This window comes from Anabrus simplex, chromosome 2 (assembly GCF_040414725.1).
Source record: "Anabrus simplex isolate iqAnaSimp1 chromosome 2, ASM4041472v1, whole genome shotgun sequence".
Lineage (NCBI taxonomy): Eukaryota > Metazoa > Arthropoda > Insecta > Orthoptera > Tettigoniidae > Anabrus > Anabrus simplex.
The window spans coordinates 85,088,002-85,106,621 of NC_090266.1; the positions used below are offsets into that span (position 1 = coordinate 85,088,002).

General features: G+C 39.3%; 1 protein-coding gene across 2 annotated transcripts in view; it reads left to right on the plus strand.

Annotated features, from left to right (window-relative positions):
- The window catches only part of PTPMT1 (protein tyrosine phosphatase, mitochondrial 1), a 187,957-nt gene that overhangs the window by 134,793 nt on the left and 34,544 nt on the right, over window positions 1-18,620 (plus strand). Inside the window, exon 4 of one of the 2 annotated variants that reach the window (XM_068226475.1) lies at window positions 5,606-5,697. The exons of the other annotated variant lie outside the window; for it this stretch is intronic. Within the exon in view, the coding sequence (XP_068082576.1) occupies window positions 5,606-5,683 (78 nt within the window). The 3' untranslated portion in view covers window positions 5,684-5,697. Of the gene's footprint in view, window positions 1-5,605; window positions 5,698-18,620 lie in introns of those variants that run through there. 2 annotated transcript variants of the gene reach the window in all.

Here is an 18,620-nt window from a genome sequence, read left to right on the forward strand (position 1 = left end):
TCAACATCAAGGGCTGACAACAGCCGTGGGTCGACACCGATAACGTGGGACGACTTCAACGACGTGGGACGACGCCGACGACGGGAAACGACGCCTTCTCCACATCTTCAAGGACATTCAAACTATTCGTCTGTAAAAGGTGATATAATTTCTATGCATTGTTTTTTTTTAAACTGCAAGTTCTACTTTAAACATGAACTCATTTCACTACCCTTCTCTCGTACTCTCTAAAGCATGAACCGTACACGCCTCGGCATGCTCTCCGCAAAACTGAAGTACGGGCGTTCATGTTTCAGAGAGAAAGTAGTGAATAGTAAAGTGGCACCCATTACGTCGGGGCCCGATTAAAGAGAGTACAAAGTGACAATAATTAACTTTAATGAAATGAGTGATATCTTTACTTTTAAGTTCAAATAGAAGTGAATACTTTAAACTTTAACTTCGGTTCAGTGAATACTTTAAATTTTACCAAGTTCAGTTCAATGACTTTGATAAAATCTTGAACTCATGGCACAGAACTCTGACTACTTTTTATGGCGCAAGTGATGATTTTTTTTTTCTCGTTGTGCTTAAACATTTCAAGCACCATATTTGATTTATGCACAGTCTCATATAAGTGTTTAATATTTGTGTTAGTAAACTATTGAACTTTACCATTGGACAATAATGGTGATTTTAGTATAAATTGAATGATTGTATTTTCTGCATTTTGTGACAATACGACATTAATATGGAGAATATACTAGCTGCTATTGAGGCTTTAAAAGTCAGTCTAAATGACAGGATCACAGAAAGTAACACTAATTTAGGGCGTAAGATTGCAAAATCTAATGCTGCATTAGGAATTCGTATTGATGCCACTAATAATACTTTAGGTGCCAATATGACTCAACTTAGAGAAGCTAATGAGGCCACTAATGCTAGTATAGGTCAGCTTAGGGAGGCTAATGAAGTAACTAATCGCAATATCACTCAGCTTAGGGAGGCTAATGAGGCTAACATTGTAAAATTAACCGAGTGTGTTGATAAAAAGTTTACAGAAGTAAATAATAATTTGGAATGTAGGCTCAATAATGCAAGTGCTGAAATTGAGAAAAGATTTAAAGAGTCTAACAAAAGAATGGATTCTAAGTTTGCGGAAATAAATGAAAAATTAACACATGACATAGAGACCATTAAACAAGACATCAAATCACAAGTAGCGGAGGACTTAAAAAATGCTCTCCCTTCTTCTCAGGAGGTCCTTAAAGAAGTAGAAAACTTAAAGGGAGAATTTGAAGAGTCCCATGCTCAACTATCACTTGTGCAAACCAAAATGGCTTCTATTCAAGACAAACTTCATGAATCTGTTAAAAATAATTTTGTCCAGTTAGGAAACGAAATTACTCTGCTGAAAACTGAGCAAGAGGAGGCCGATAAACGTGTCAAGACACAACTAGATAGTGCTCACACGCAGATTACTCGTATCTGTCGTGATGCAGCAGAAGTTAAGACCGACTTAAAAAAGGAAATTGAGAATTCCGTACAGGGGAAAATTAAAACCCTAAAACTCGAACTCCAAGGAGGTATGGAAGTTCTCAACAGCAAAGTATCCCAAATTGAACAGGATGTTTCATCATCTAGCCTTCACAATACTAGTGGAGAATCCTTGAATATTTCCACAGCTTTTAAAATGACTGAAGAAAAACCAGCCAAATTTTCGGGGAAGGAGGAGTATACTGCTAAAGAGTTTCTCCTTAACCTCGAAGAGTATTTTCAGGAAAATCACATTAAGATGGACCGCCGATTACGTATAGCATCTCGATTGTTAGAAGGCAGGGCGTTAATGTGGTACACTGCTTTCAAATTTATTATCAGCACTTATCAAGAATTTAAGGAAGCCTTACTTTACGATTTTGGAGTTCTGAGGTTCAGCACTTGATAAAACTCCAATTATACTCCAGAAAGTATAACACTTCTGTCAATTCGTCACGATACTCAGATGATCTCATATCTCAGCTTAAAAAGATGCAGTTTTTTGACTCTCCTTTGTCGGAGCAAGAACTTATTCAGGTCATAACACTGCAATTCCCTCCAAATGTTCAGGAGATATTGGTAGCGGCAAACTTCCAGGACTTAGAGCAGCTCGATGACATCCTGAGGTAACTCGATACTGTGCACACTCAGAACGTGACAAAAGCAGGTAGAACCAAAGAAACTACAGCTAACTCCGCGGAAGGGATGGCTACGGTTCAAGTAAATCCAGAACCGCGAGAATAAAGAGAAACTCGTCGAGACATTCCGTCCCGGTATAGAAGATATAGAAATTGTCCCTACGAAGGGAGGGCTACGTTTCAACCTGGACTTTCGCGGAGGCAGACGGCTAACCAACCCAATGACAATAGGAACTCACAGCGGGAAGAATTAGAGAAACGTTGGAGAGAGACTAGAGAATACGTGAAGAATAAGAACAGGGAAGAAGGCTTACCTGGAGCAGCTTCTTTGGAATACCAGGCAGAGGTTCAGAGAAGAAATGAGAGAACAGAAATGGATCCCGAAGCTACGGGTGCAAAAAATAATCTTTGACGAAGCAATAAAGAGATTGCCTGAAAACCCGGAGGAAGGAGAAGTAATATGTAGCACAGTCATCAACCATTGGTATTTAGAGGATGCGGATTTACTGTATGAGGATTCAACACCACGACGGCCTCAGATACAGCGTGGCTTACTGATCATTATTACTAAGTTAGGCAATATGATTGTCAATTCTTTAGTGGACTCAGGATCACAAGCCTCACTAATTTCGCAAAAATTGATAGACGTGGCGCAAGAGACGACCAACATTTCCATCCTGCCTGTTGCCCAAGTTAAGGTTAAAGGCATAGTTCCCAACAAGGCTATCAAATGCAAATTCCAGGTGTTTCTTGAGTTAGAAATTGGTGCTGTTAAGTTCCAACATCTATTTTTGATTTTAACTCAAATGAAATTTGATTTAATCCTTGGATCGGACTTCCTCATTCAACATGGGGGAATCATTGATTATCCTGCTAACATGATTAAATTTTTCCATGTCGAATCTGTAGAGCTACAGTTGGTTGCTTGTAATGATGTGAAGCATCCAGAATTTGAGACCCCGGTGGATATAGTAGAAGGCAAGATGAGCGAGGCTCCGCCTGTCGAAGAAAGCGTCCACGAAGAGGGGAGACCCGAAGAAGTGGGACTCGTAGAGGACCAGATGGCATCCATCATCGATGATGAGTTCAACGAGGACCACTACAACTTCACGATTTATGCCAGTGTAGCTGAAAGCCCAGATTATGATGATGATGATGATGATGATGAAGTAGCAGAGGTGATCCAAGAGCTTTTCAAGAAGTTTTCAGATGTATTTTCTGATAAATCTGGAGTTATCAAGGGTTTTGAGCACCACTTAGATGTTGCTGACACTTCACCTTATAAGAAACGGCCTTATCGGATACCCATGAAGTACTTGGAAGAAGCTCGGGTCATCATTGAACGGCAGGAAGCGCAGATGGTAATATAGAGGGAATTTTCAACTATGCCAACCTCAAGAAATATTTTACCAGGACGTGAACAAAAAGAAAATCGTCCAGCAATTTTCCTTTTTCCTGAGCAGGGGGGAGTTGAAACGGGAATGCCCTGCGAGCATTCGCGTTCATGTATTTCTTGAGGAGAACTCGCTAACACCCGGCTGTATGGATTCAAAACAAGTGCCGAACGCGCAGGCATTGTGGGGGGACAGCATGCAAGCAAGCGCTGCTACAGAGTGCCAGCCAAGGCCAAGTGACGTCACACCGAAAGTTCTGTTCGATTCCATGGCATTTCATTACGAACGGAAGGTTGAATCGTAATTTTGAGAATGTCACCTTGTAGGCCTGGAAACAAATGCTACTACCCAAAGTTTCATTAAAATCAGCGGAAGAATGGCCAAGATATGAATTTTTTAAGATGCTCACATTTTAAGTCTCGCTGTCCGACCTTGGGCAATAAGAGGAGGTCGCCAGCCTAGAGTGTGTCAGTGTGTCACTGAATGTGTCAGTTTGTGTGCGAGCGAGTACATCATCGTGAACCAGTCGCCTCGCTATGTGATACGGTTTTTTACTCTGTCCGGCTTAGGACCGGGGTTCGAAAGTACGTAACACTGGTGTTGAAAGCCTTCTCTGTGGACTCTAACTTTGCATGTAAGCGAAAGCTTATTCAAGGATAACATCGCTCTTTCGAACTGAGTAACATCATTTTGTTTTGTGAATTGTGTAATTCAAGGGACTGTACAGTAATCGCTTGATATTCTGAAGCTGTGCTTAAAGGACTTAGGGCATAAAGACTGTGCTTTAGTTGTTTTTCTCTTCAAGAGACTGTGTTAGGCTATTTCATAAAAATTGTGCCCTAGTGAAAGAACAATTCTTTTATGGACAGAGTCACTTTGTTTCGTAAAGGACAGTGCCTACTTTTCTTTCAAAGACTGTGTCAATCACTCCGTGAGAAAGACAGTGTCGACATTTTCTTTTCATAAAACTGTGCCGACCTTCATTTTTAAAAGACTGTGCCAATCCATTTCACAGAACTGTGCTAACATTTACTTCCATAAAACTGTGCCTATATTCCCTTTCAAGGACAGTGCTGATTTGTGGAATACGGTACCTTTATTTCTTTTCAAGGGACTATGTTAATTCCCCTCATCAAGACTGTCTAAATTTGCATGTAATATTGTGCCTCAGTGAAAATTTTACCTCTGAGAAATTACGTGTTTTTTGTTAAGACTGAGTCATAACAGAACTTCGTTCTCTTTCACAAGACTGTGTCATAAACTGTTTCCTTCTGTCTTCGCAGAAACTTTAATTTATTTCTATGAGTGTGTGTGCTAGGACATTGCATGTACTCATTACAAACAGTGCAGAGACTGTGTCCAAAGGACTTGATTTATTTTCTTTTGCACTGAGATTGAGTGAAGTGGTAAACCATCGTATCTCAGAAAGTTCCAGATTATTTTCATTCCTTATCACTTCAAGTTCGATAGTGACTATTGCACAAACAATATTAATTATTCTCACAGAACTGTGACTTTGAATTCAGCTCTTTTTTTTCTCAAATGTGCGTCCAACACTATTTATAGTGGAACCTATTCGGCCAGTAAACAGTGTCTCACCTTAATTTGCAGTGCAGTGCGGTAGAGAAGTGTCGTATCAGATTCCATTGACATTCTGTGCGAAAGTTTTACATTTCTCTGCTCCTTTCATGGGACTTAGTGGAATACAAAACTCAACAACTATTCTACGCTGCACTATCATCAGACGACCGCCCCAGGTTCGAGTCTCCTAAACATCAAGGGCTGACAACGGCCGTGGGTCGGCACCGACAACGTGGTACGACGCCGGCGCAGACGACGGGAGACGACGCCTTCTCCACATCTTCAAGGACATTCAAACTATTCGTCTGTAAAAGGTGATATAATTTCTATGCATTTTTTTTAATAAACTGCAAGTTCCACTTTAAATATGAACTCATTTCACTACCCTTTTCTCATACTCTCTAAAGCATGAACCGTACACGCCTTGGCATTATCCATGCTCTCCGCAAAACTGAAGTACGGGCGTTCCTGTTTCAGTATGTATGTTCAGTCCGTCAGCGATGCCGCTTGTGGGATCCTCATCAGCTCTGCCATCAGCTGTCAAAGGTGGCCTAGGCATCACTGAAGAGGCATACTGGGGAAATGAGGAGTGTTGTTGTTTCCCGTTGCTTTCCTCACCGAGCCAGAATTTGCTATTACATATCAGTCTGCCAAGCCCACTGAAATGCATGCCCCAACCGACCGTATGAACAACATGTTCACACCATTCATAACAGGGACTCGCTGCACAGGGAATGGCATTACTAGCATCGCTCATACCTCAGTCACCTTCATATTGTCAAAGCCAAGGATAAGACAGAGACAGATCTATGAAAGTAACAAAATTGCTCTAGCCCATACCAGAAGGCATAGTGCACTGTAAACACTAGGTCCTACCAGCAAAGGCATGATGATATATATGCTGAATGCTATTTTACATGTTTTTTGGTTGAACACAACTTTCCCTTATCTACAGCAGACTATGCTAGACCATATTTCCTAACTCAGAAATTGCTACAAAGTATGCAATCAATCAATAGATACTGATCTGCATTTAGGGCAGTCGCCCAGGTGGCAGATTCCCGATCTCTGCCTTTTCGTATATGATTTCAATGACATTGGAAATTTATTGAACATCTCCCTTGGTAAGTTATTCCAATCCCTAACTCCCCTTTCTATAAATGAATATTTGCCCCAGTTTGTCCTCTTGAATTATATATTCATTATACCCGATATAATGAACACATAAACGCGGTAAAACACAATCATTTTTCCTCAATAGGACAATATGTCGCTGACTATAAACACAGTTTCACAAACATCGATAACGACATGCAAATCCTGAACATAAACCCCAAAGGCCCCCTGCTCAATATAACAGAAGAATTTTACATCACTCTAGATCAGTATACCAATCCAAATTACAACATAAATGAAATCACAGAAAAAAAACTAACATCGTCTTCAATACAGTTATCCCCGCCCTAAAAAACTCTTAAGATAATCGATAAACAGAACGCGACACGAAAACCTCTAACAACACACCCAGCTCCACCCCTACCCCCACAACAGCAACTCTCCCTACCCCTCCTTCCCTTCTCCTCACAGCAGCTAGTATGAGCCCAAGAAGAACATGAAGCAGTACACAACAAGCTCACATATCAAACACATCTCAGCCACACCAACAACAGTAAGTACATATTCAAATTAGCACACACAACCCTTAGACATTTTAGACATACAATGCATTGTTGTACATAGTGACATATATGCCAGTTCACGTTACGACATGCCCCATTTGGATGTGACCTAATGTTTATTATCGTATGGCATTCCTTTGACAATACTATCTTAATCATAGCTTCATCACATAGATATGTATGCATGGTTCAGCAGAGGATGACATTATGTAAAGGGTCAAAACTGGTCCTGTAGCATAATAAGTGCAATAAACAAGTATTGATAGGTGGAAATCCTTTCCTATTTCTAATTGTGTAGTTCGTCAATACGGAAATGAAGATTATAGATTACGAAGCTTAGGTGAATCGCTAAGTTTCTGAATACATTATTTTCAGGTACGTTGTTCCTCTTAAAGACTAATTTGAATATAAAATTAAATTAAAATGATGTTAAAACAATGTGAGGGTTAATGGGTTGATGAAATGAGACAGGATGAATACATGAAACAAATAATATGTAGTGTATTATAGATGGAGAACTGAACTCTGTGGTAACAAGAAGATTAGGCGAGAATCCAGGGAAGGCTGAAGTGCTAGGTTCGTTTTTGACTGACGAATTCTGGCGACTTGTAAAGAATGAACTTAATGCTAATGCGGCAAAATGTCTTCGCGATATTGAAAGTAACCCTACGAAAGAGAAAACTTATGATGATGAGAACTGGTTTCCTGTGACAAAGGATGAACTGAAGGCTCATTTTGCGTTATGTATGTTGATGTCTCAGACTAAAAAGTCTTCAGTTCAAGAATACTGGACTAAGAGAAGGGTTAGCGAAACTCCAATATTTTCAGAAACCATGTTTCATAGACGTTTCAGTATCATATCTAGATATTTGCATTTTGCCCCAGATTCTCCAGAAACCCAGTGTGATAAGCTCCGGAAAGTTAGACCTGTTTTACAGCTACTGTTGGACAAATTTCAGAAGGTGTACGTGCCTGGAAAAAGAATAAGTATTGATGAAAGTCTGATAAAGTTCAGGGGGCGTTTGGCATTCGTTCAATTCAACCCTTCAAAAAGAGCACGTTTTGGTATAAAATTCTATAGTCTGCTGCTCTGGCACTAGCTATTGCTGGAAGTTTCGTATATATGTTGGTAAAGAACCTCAGTGTGTAGATGGGACAGGTGATGCCAGAAGACTACTATGTAGTGAGGCAATTGTTCTTGAGTTGTGTGACGAATTGCTAGGATCATGCAGGACTATTTAAATGGACAATTGGTATAGTTCACCTACTCTTTTCAGGGACCTGATAATGAAAAATACCAATGCCATTGGAACTGTTATGTCCGAACCGGAAATTCATGCAACCCCATTTTGCAGCAACAAACCTCAAGAAAGGAGAACTGACTTTTGCCTCAGCAAATGGGATCCTTGCCACAAAATGGGTGGATAAAAAGAACGTACATCTTCCATCAACAGTGCATCAAAGATCAGATTTTGTGGAAACTAGGAACAAAAGGGGTAAATTGTTCTGAAACCAAACATGGTTGTGGACTACATTTCTGGAATGGGTGGTGCTGATTCACATGACCATCGCATTGCATCATACCCCCTCATGAGACGAAATGCCAAAGGGTATAAGAAATTATACTTCTGTGTACTCGACGTAGCAATGCAAAATGCTAGCGTCATTCATCACATGCTGAATCCTGAATCCAGTTTCAGGGTTGATGTTGCGGGGCAATTTTTGGAGGGTATTGTTCTTTTTTTTTTGCTAGGGGCTTTTACGTCGCACCGACACAGGTAGGGCTTATGGCGACGATGGGATAGGAAAGGCCTAGGAGTTGGAAGGAAGCGGCTGTGGCCTTAATTAAGGTACAGCCCCAGCATTTGCCTGGTGTAAAAATGGGAAACCACTGAAAACCATCTTCAGGGCTGCCGATAGTGGGATTCGAACCTACTATCTCCCGGATGCAAGCTCACAGCCGCGCACCTCTACGCGCACGGCCAACTCGCCCAGTGGTATTGTTCTGTCTGATTATCCAACCAGAGGCCGGCCCGGTGCAGGAAGTACACCAGTGAGGTTACAAGCAAAACATTGCAGTAATTTCTCTGTCAAAATAACAGCAACAGGAAGCAAGGCATCTCCATCCAGAAGGTGCAAGGTCTGCTATGACTGCAGAGGAAAAATTCCCAAGGGAAGGCACAGGGGTGAATCCTGTTATGAATGTGATAAGTATAAGGTGGCACTGCATGTCGACAAGTGTTTTAAGATCTACCACATTGCGTTGAACTATTGTTAAAATGTGAACTGTGTTTCAGTGTGTTAACTTGATGTAGCAAGGGTGTTCTCTTTTAGGCTAGATTAAATTGCAATAAATTTATATTTATTTTCAAGAAAAATTGCAGTTCATTGGGTTAAGATCAATATGCTGAATTGGGAAAACTGTCTATCATTTGGTTGTGACAATGCAAATACATTGGTAGGTAAATTTAAGGTCAGCATTTTTGAAACAGCAGAATCCTTCAGTGGTTATACGAGGCTGTATCTGTCACCTATGTCACTTAGCTACCCAGAAGGCTACTAAAACATTGGAAGCAAGTGCAAATGTGCAGACATTGTTAATAGACATATATTTCTTTCTTAAAAGAAGCTCCAAGAGAAAAAAACAATTGAGGATGTATCAGGAAATGAGCGGAACTGAGTTCAAAAGCCACAAAATCTTGAAACGTCAGCACAAGATGGTTATCTCCCACTGATTCATTAAACACTGTATTAGAAGAGTGGGAGCTTTTGAAATTGTTTTCCATGTTGGTGAAAAAGTCAAGTCAGAAGAAATCAGCAATAGCAAATTTCTTGCAGTGAAAGCAGCAATGAAACATGATGCCAATAAACTATACTTCTTACTTCAGAACAACACACTCCTTGCTTTCACGAAGTACATCATCATATTGCAAGTAGATTCTCCTTCCATACACAAAGTGGCCAGATACATGAATGGATTGTTGATGAATTTAAAGGTGAAGTTTGTGAAAACTGAAAAGTTTGGAAAGCAATTAGAAGTAAGTTTGAAATGCATTACCAATATCAAGTTCATTAGTAGGAATTGTCAGAAAGATGATGACGATTTGGTAATTGTACATTCATGTTCATAAAAAGCAGAACCTCCCGTGTGAACCATGTGACCTTGCCGTGGTAGGGAGGCTTACGTGTCCCAGTGAAGCAGTTAGCCAAGCCGTAGGGGCATCCATATCGGATGGGTATCTGTCGAGAGACCAGACTAACGAATGGTTTATTGAAAGGGGGGTAGCGGCCTTTCGGAAGTTGCAAGGGTGGCAGTCTAGATGATTGAATGATATGGTCTTGTAATAGTACTTAACATGGCTTAGCTGTCTTGATACTGCTAGACGGCTGAAAGCAACGGGAAACTGCAACCATAACTAATTCCAGAGGACGTGCAGCTCTCCCTGTATGAATGATGTACTGATGTACTGATGATAGCTTCCTCTTGGATAAAATATTCTGGAGGTAAAATATTCCCCCATTCAAATCTCCGGGTGGGGACTACCCGAGAGGGGGCAATCATCAGGAAGATGGATACTGACATTCTGCAAGTCGGAGTGTGGATTGTTAGAAGTTTGAATCGCTGCGGTAGGTTACAGAATCTGAGGAGGGAGATGGAGAGATTAAAGTTAGATGTAGTTGGCATAAGTGAAATACGTTGGCAGGAAGAGCAGGATTTCTGGTCAGGTGGCTACAGAATTATCAACACAAAATCAAACAGGGGAAATACAGGGTTGATTTAATAATGAAAAAGAAAATAGGGCAGCAGGTAAGCTACTATGATCAGCATAGTGAAAGGATTATTGTGGTCAAGATAGACACCAAGCAAATGGCCACCACAATAGTGCAGGTCTATATGCCTGCTAGTTCAATAGATGATGATGAAATCGATACAAGATTTAATACAGTATGTAAAATGTATAAAGTACTGTATTAATGTGAATTTTGTTTAGGCAATAATTGGCATTCATAGAAAAAGATATAAAGGTTTTCTTGGTTTACCGAAAAATTTAAAAAGTGCCCCTAGTGGGTTTCTGAAATAAATAATTCAGTTACATTAGTTAGCACATTCTCTCACTTCTCATTGTTCTGTCACACTAATTCACATGGACACTTATAATCCAAACAACTACACTCTGCACACTCTTAAATGGTCACTCGAGTCCTAGAGGAGTTCACGATAAGCCGCACAGTTCACTATAGTGGCTGCACATTTACAGTTTAAGTACGTGCACAACACGGTCACACAACTGTGTATGTGGTACAGAGATCGCGCACAACCATGGCAGTCTTATTTTGTTATCTCTCATCGCTTTTCAACACTCGTCCACTTGCAGCGTTTCATCGACACTGTAGCACGCTGATCCAGTGTTCAATCCACAGGATATGAGGATGGGATATTCAAATCAATCAATCAATCGATCACTACTGATCTGCATTTAGGGCAGTCGCCCAGGTGGCAGGTTCCGTATCTGTTGTCTTCCTAGTCTTTTCTTAAATGATAGCAAAGATATTGGAAATTTATTGAACATCTCTCTTGGTAAGTTATTCCAATCCCTAACTCCCCTTCCTATAAACAAATATCTGCCCCAATTTGTCCTCTTGAATTCCAACTTTATCTTCATATTGTGATCTTTCCTACTTTTAAAGACACCACTCAAACTTATTTGTCTACTGATGTCCTCCCACGCCACCTCTCTGCTGACAGCTCAGAACATACCACTTAATCAAGCAGCTCGTCTCCTTTCTCCCAAGTCTTCCCAGCCCAAACTATGCAACATTTTTGTAACGCTACTCTCTTGTCGGAAATCACCCAGAAAAAATCGAACTACTATTCTTTGGATTTTTTCCAGTTCTTGAATCAGGTTATCCTGGTGAGGGTCCCGTACACTGGAACAATACTCTAGTTGGGGTCTTACCAGAGACTTATATGCCCTCTGCTTTACATCCTTACTACAACCCCTAAATACCCTCATAACCATGTGAAGAGATCTGTACCCTTTATTAATAATCATATTTATGTGATTACTCCAATGAAGAACTTTTCTTATATTAACACCTAGGTAATTACAATGATTCCCAAAAGGAACTTTCACCCCAACAACCCAGCAATTAAAACTGAGAGGGCTTTTCCTATTTGTGAAACACACAACCACCGAGCTCGATAGCTGCAGTCGCTTACGTGCAGCCAGTATCCAGTAATCGGGAGATAGTGGGTTCAAGCCCCACTATCGGCAGCCCTGAAGATGGTTTCCTGTGGTTTCCCATTTTCACACCAGGCAAATGCCGGGGCTGTACCTTAATTAAGGCCAGCACCGCTTCCTTCCAATTCCTAGACCTTTCCTCTATCATCGTCGCCATAAGACCTATCTGTGTCAGTGCAAAAAAAAAATAATAATAATCACAACCTGACTTTTAACCCCGTTTATCTTGATACCATTGCCTACTGTCCATCTCACAACATTATCGAGGTCATTTTGCAGTTGCTCACAATCTTGTAACTTATTTATTACTCTATACAGAAGAACATCATCTGCAAACAGCCTTATCTCTGATTCCACTTCTTTACACATATCATTAATATATATAAGAAAGCATAAAGGTCCAATAATACTGCCTTGGGGAATTCCCCTCTTAAGTATTACAGGGTCAGATAAAGCTTCGCCTACTCTAATTCTTTGAGTTCTATTTTCTAGATATGTAGCCACCAATCAGTCACTCTTTTATCTAGTCCAATAGCACTCATTTTTGCCAGTAGTCTCCCATGATCTACCCTATCAAATGCCTTAGATAGGTCAATCGCAGTACAGTCCATTTGACCTCCTGAATCCAGGATATCTGCTATATCTTGCTGGAATCCTACAAGCTGAGCTTCAGTGGAATAACCTCTCCTAAACCCAAACTGCCTTCTATCAAACCAGTTATTAATTTCCCGAACATGTCTAATATAATCGGAAAGAATGCTTTCCCAAAGCATGTCAAACTGACTGGCCTGGAATTTTCAGCTTTATGTCTATCACCCTTTCATTTATACACAGGGGCTGCTATAGTAACTCTCCATTTATTTGGTTTAGCTCCTTCAACCAAACAATAATCAAATAAGTATTTCAGATATTGTACTATATCCCAACCCATTGCCTTTAGTATATCCCCAGAAATCCTATCAGTTCCAGCTGCTTTTGTAGTCTTCAACTTTTGTATCTTACTGTAAATGTCACTGTTATCATAGGTAAATTTTAATACTTCTCTAGTATTACTCGCCTCCCTTATCTGGACATTATCCTTGTAACCAACAATCTTTACATACTGCTGACTGAATATTTCTGCCTTTTGAAGAACCTCGCATACACACTCCCCTTGTTCATTAATGATTCCTGGAATGTCCTTCTTGGAACCTGTTTCTGCCTTAAAGTACCTATACATACCCTTCCATTTTTTACTAAAATTTGTATTACCCCCAATTATGCTTGCCATCATATTATCCTTAGCTGACTTCTTTTCTAGATTCAATTTCCTGGTAAGTTCCTTCAATTTCTCCTTACTTCCATAGCCATTTCTAACTCTATTTCTTTCCAACCTGCATCTCCTCCTTAGTCTCTTTACTTCTCTGTTATAATATAGTGGATCTTTACCATTCCTTACCACCTTTAAAGGTACAAACCTATTTTCACATTTCTCAAGAATTGCTTTAATTCTATCCCAGAGTCTGTTTACATTTTTATTTACTGTTTTCCACCGATCATAGTTACATTTTAAAAACTCTCTCATGCCTGTTTTATCAGCCATATGGTACTGGCTAATAGTCCTAATGCCGAGCTCGATAGCTGCAGTCGTTTAAGTGCGGTCAGTATCCAGTAATCAGGAGATAGTGGGTTCGAGCCCCACTGTTGGCAGCCCTGAAGATGGTTTTCCGTGGTTTCCCATTTTCACAAAGACAAATGCCGGGGCTGTACCTTGATTAAGGCCACGGCCGCTTCCTTCCACTTCCTAGGCCTTTCCTATCCCATCGTCGCCATAAGACATATCTGTGTCGGTGCAACGTAAAGCAAATAGCAAAAAAAAAAAAAAAGTCCTAATTTTAATACCTTCCTTTCTTTCACATTCATTTTTAACTACGACAAAAACAGCTTCGTGATCACTACTACTATCTATTACTTTGGTTTGTCTATAGAGTTCATCTGGTTTTTCCAGCACCACATCCAAAATATTCTTCCCTCTAGTTTGTTCCATCACTTTCTGAATCAGCTGCCCATCCCTTATTAACTTATTTGCCATTTGTTGTTCATGTTTCCTGTCATTCGCATTACCTTCCCAATTGACATTTGGTAAGTTGAGATCACCTGCTACTATCACATTCCTTTCCATATCGTTTCCAACGTAGCTGATTATCTTATCAAATAATTCTAAATCAGCATCAGCGCTACTCTTTCTCGGTCTGTACACTCCAAAGACATCAAGTTGCCTATTATCTTAAAAGATGAGCCTTACACCTAGAATTTCATGTTTTTCATCCTTAACTTTTTCCTAGCCTACAAATTCTTCTTTCACCAGAATAAATACTCCCCCTCCTAGTATGCCTATCCTATCTCTACGATACACACTCCAGTTCCGTGAGAATATTTTTGCATCCATTATATCCTTTCTCAGCCATGATTCAACTCCTGTTACAATATCTGCTAAGTATATATCTATTACATTACTTAATTTGATTCCTTTGTTTACAATACTTCTACAGTTGAGCACTAACATTTTTATGTCATACCACCTAATCGATATATTATACATATAAAAACATGCATTTATATTTCAAGTCACATTACAGTACTAGTTTCGGCCTTTTTATGGGTCATCTTCACCTAAATATATAATTATAATGCTAAATTCTAAGATGGCACAGTTCACTGTTATTTAATGTCACTGTTTTGTCTTAAAATATTTTTTCTAGGTAAAATGGGGTCGTTTAAAAGGCTTGTGCACTTGTTATCTACGTGTAAAATGTAAGTATGTTGTCCTGAATTGATATATACGAAGGCGGATCAAATGTAAACAGGACTTTGAATGTACCGTTGCTGTTAGTAATAATTCTGAGGCAGGGCTTTGCCAGGATGTTGGTGGGGGTGCCTGGAGAAGAAATTTGCACCCGCAAACGATAGTGGAGAGCTGGGCTGCTTCAGTACGCCATGAGTGAGCAAGAGGTGCACATGTCTGTTGTGCAGTGCATCATTATCAGATTTCTCGCAAGAGAGGGCACCCAGACCTTCCGAAATTTTGAGACAGTTCTGTGCACAGTTTGGGGAAGAAGCACTCTCACAGACTCGAGTGTATGAGTGGGCTAAAATATTTGTGGCAGGAAGAGAAGCTGTGGAAAATGAACCTCATGTAAGAAGACCGTGGACAAGCATCACTGCAGACAACATTGTTGCCATTCATAACATTATTGGTGAAGATAAGTGAATATAAAAATTTTGCAAATTGTTTTAGCCGTAAGAATAAGTTACAGAAGTGTTCAAACCATCATCCGAGATGAACTCCATTTCAGAAAATTGTCTGCCAGGTGGTTTCCTCGTCTTCTCAACCAGGAACAAAAACTTTATGCCAGGAAGTTTGTCAGAGACTCCTGCGTCGCTACAAGGAGGAAGGAGAGGATTTCTTGTGTCGTATTGTGACTTGTAATGAAACTTGAGTACATCATAACACCTCAGAGTCAAATCAAGCAAGCAAGCAAGCAAGCAAGCATAGAGTGGCGGCGAAGAGACAGCTGGTCTGGTCAAGGCCAAAACATGCCCATCTGCTGGAAAGGTGCTTGCAACCATTTTGTGGGACTACACGGGCGTTTGGCTGGTGGATTTTCTTCACGAACAAAGGACAGTTAATGCAGCCTATTACTGTCGCCTTTTGGATGAAGCAAAAGCTGTGTATTGCAACAAGGGATGCCGGCAGCCGATCCAAAACGTCATTCTTCTCCATGACAATGCAAGGCCGCATACTGCCGCTATAAAGTGGGAAAAACTGGAGGAATTTCACTGTACACTTCTGAACACGTTCCATACAGTCTAGATTTAGTGCCCTGCAACTACCGTTTGTTTGGATCACTCAAACAAGATCTAAGACAGTGGTTCGATGATGATGCAAGTGTAGAAAAGTTTGTGCGCAAATTGTTTCACACACATCCCTCTTCTTTTTATCAGGATGGCATCAAAAACTTACCAATACGATGAAGGAAATGTTTATCGAAGTCAGGACACTATGTAGAAAAGTGATATTTATATGTGTATTTTTTTGGTTGATGCAATAAGTTTGAAAAAAAAATTCCTATTTATATTTGATTCACCCTCGTGGTATAATGTTGTATTTGACAACCCACTTGCAGGTGTTATTGCAGTATATAATTTGACTAGGAGGGAACACCATAGTCCTGGTGATGGTTATTTGTGGCTTGTTGAAATGGGTATTGGATAATTATTGTCATGCAGTATCTATTGTGATTGGGTGGCAGAGCAAACTGGATGTCTGAAAAAGGAAAGAATAGTGTTGAAGAATGCTGTGTCGAATGTGAAATGAAAGATTATGGATGATAATTTGCTGTTATTTGGTTCCGGTTACAATTGGAATTAGTATATTGGTCTAAATGTATAAAACATTCTTGGATTATATTAAGCAGGGTATGTTTTGGTGTAATATTTCCATTTTTAAATCCTGTTCAATATTAGAAATATTATATTTAATGTCAGCCATATGCTGCCCATTGCGGAAATATGATGTTTTATTGCATTTGTATGTTCAATATAACGTGTGTTGAAACTTCTGCCTCTTTGGGCTACATGGAAAACGTGTTCACAGTTGATGCACTTCAGTCTGTAAATACTTGAATGGTTATATTTGTTGGATTTATTAACGGACTTGGAATTGTTGTTGTTGTTTATCAGTCCATAGACTGGTTTGATGCAGCCACCCTATCCTATGCTAACCTTTTCATTTCTACGTAACTACTTCATCCTACATCTGCTGTAATCTGTTTGTCATATTCATACCACCTACACTTCCTTCAAAAACCAACTGAACAAGTCCTGGGTGTCTTAAGATGTGTCCTATCATTCTATCTCTCCTTCTCATCAAATTTAGCCAAATCAATCTCCTCTCACCAATTTGATTCAGTATCTCTTCATTTGTGATTCGATCTATCCATCTCACCTTCAGTATTCTTCTGTAACACCACATTTTAAAAGCTTCTATTCTCTTTCTTTCTCATCTAGTTCTCGTCCATGTTTCACTTCCATACAATGCCATGCTCCACACAAAAGTCTTTAAAAACACCTTTCTGATTCTTATATCAACGTTTGAAGTGAGCAAATTTCTTTTGTTAAGAAAGCTCTTCCTTGCTTGTGCTAGTCTGCATTTTATGTCCTTCTTACTTCTGGCATCGTTAGTTATTTTACTACCCAAGTAACAATATTCATCTACTTCCTTTAAGACTTCATTTCCTAATTTAATATTTCCTGCATCACCTGCCTTTGTTCGACTGCACTCCATTACTTCTGTTTTGAACTTATTATTTTTATCTTGTACTCCTTACCCAAGACTTCGTTCATACCATTCAGTAGTTTCTCGAGATATTCTGCAGTCTCAGATAAAATAACAATATCATTGGCTTGTAATTATGAAAAATAAAAGAATTATTGTTAGATGTACTAAATGCTATTTTGAGATTACGTTTCTTGAATAAATTGGTAATATGGTGAGTGCTGGTATTATTGGAAATGAAAGAGGCATATTCCATTTTTGGATTTGTCCTCTTTTAACTAGGTTAGACTTGGGTTTGTGTTTTACATCGGAAATATTTTTTTAAAAAATTCTATTGTAACCAATATTCTTAGCTACTGTGTGAATATCTATTTCCTTGTTGAGGTATTCGGAAGATAATGGAATGTTAAAAGCTCTATGGTCCATACTGTAGGATGTGACTCTTTTTTTATCATTAGGGTGGGTGCAATCTTTCTTTATAGTATTTGATGTTTGGGAAGGTTTCCTGTAAATATTGTATGATAAATGATCATCATGTTGGTAACTGTTATATCGAGGTAATTTAATGTGCGGTTTGTTTTCTGTTTCTGTCGTGAATTTTATATGTTGATCTAAGGTATTCAGTTGTTCTAAAATAGAATTACCATTAGTGAAATGTTTGTCTACTATAGCAAAAACGTCGTCTACAAATCTAGACCAAAAATATATATGTTCATTTTGCCGATTTTGAAGTGTTCTAAGTGGTCTAAATAGGTCTCTGCTAAGATCCCCAAGGCCAGCGAACCCATGGGAAGTCCATGTTATTGATAGATCTTGTTTTTGAGCAAAAATAGTTGTTGTTAAGGGCAAAATTTAATATATTTAGAAATTCTTCAACCTCTATGAGACATAGTTTGCCATTTTGCTTCAAATTGGTTTCTATTGAAGTTATGGTTTATTTTTACTGGAATGCTGGGATACATACTGTATTTGTAATGTTGTATGAAATTAATGAATGTGAAGGTTGGATTTTTAAACTTTTAGTGATATTACACAATTTGTTATTGTTCTTTTAGAAAAAATACATAGTGTTTTTTTCAAAAATCTTTGGATAAACTCTGAAATCTTTTAGGTGGGGCTGGGTCTAAAGTTTATTATGGGTCTCATGGATACGTCAGCCTTGTGAATCTTGGGGTATGCTTTAGTTGTCAGGAGTCTAGGGTTCATTGTGATTAGTTTGGAGATTTCTTGTTCGTTGAGTAGAAAATGAATGT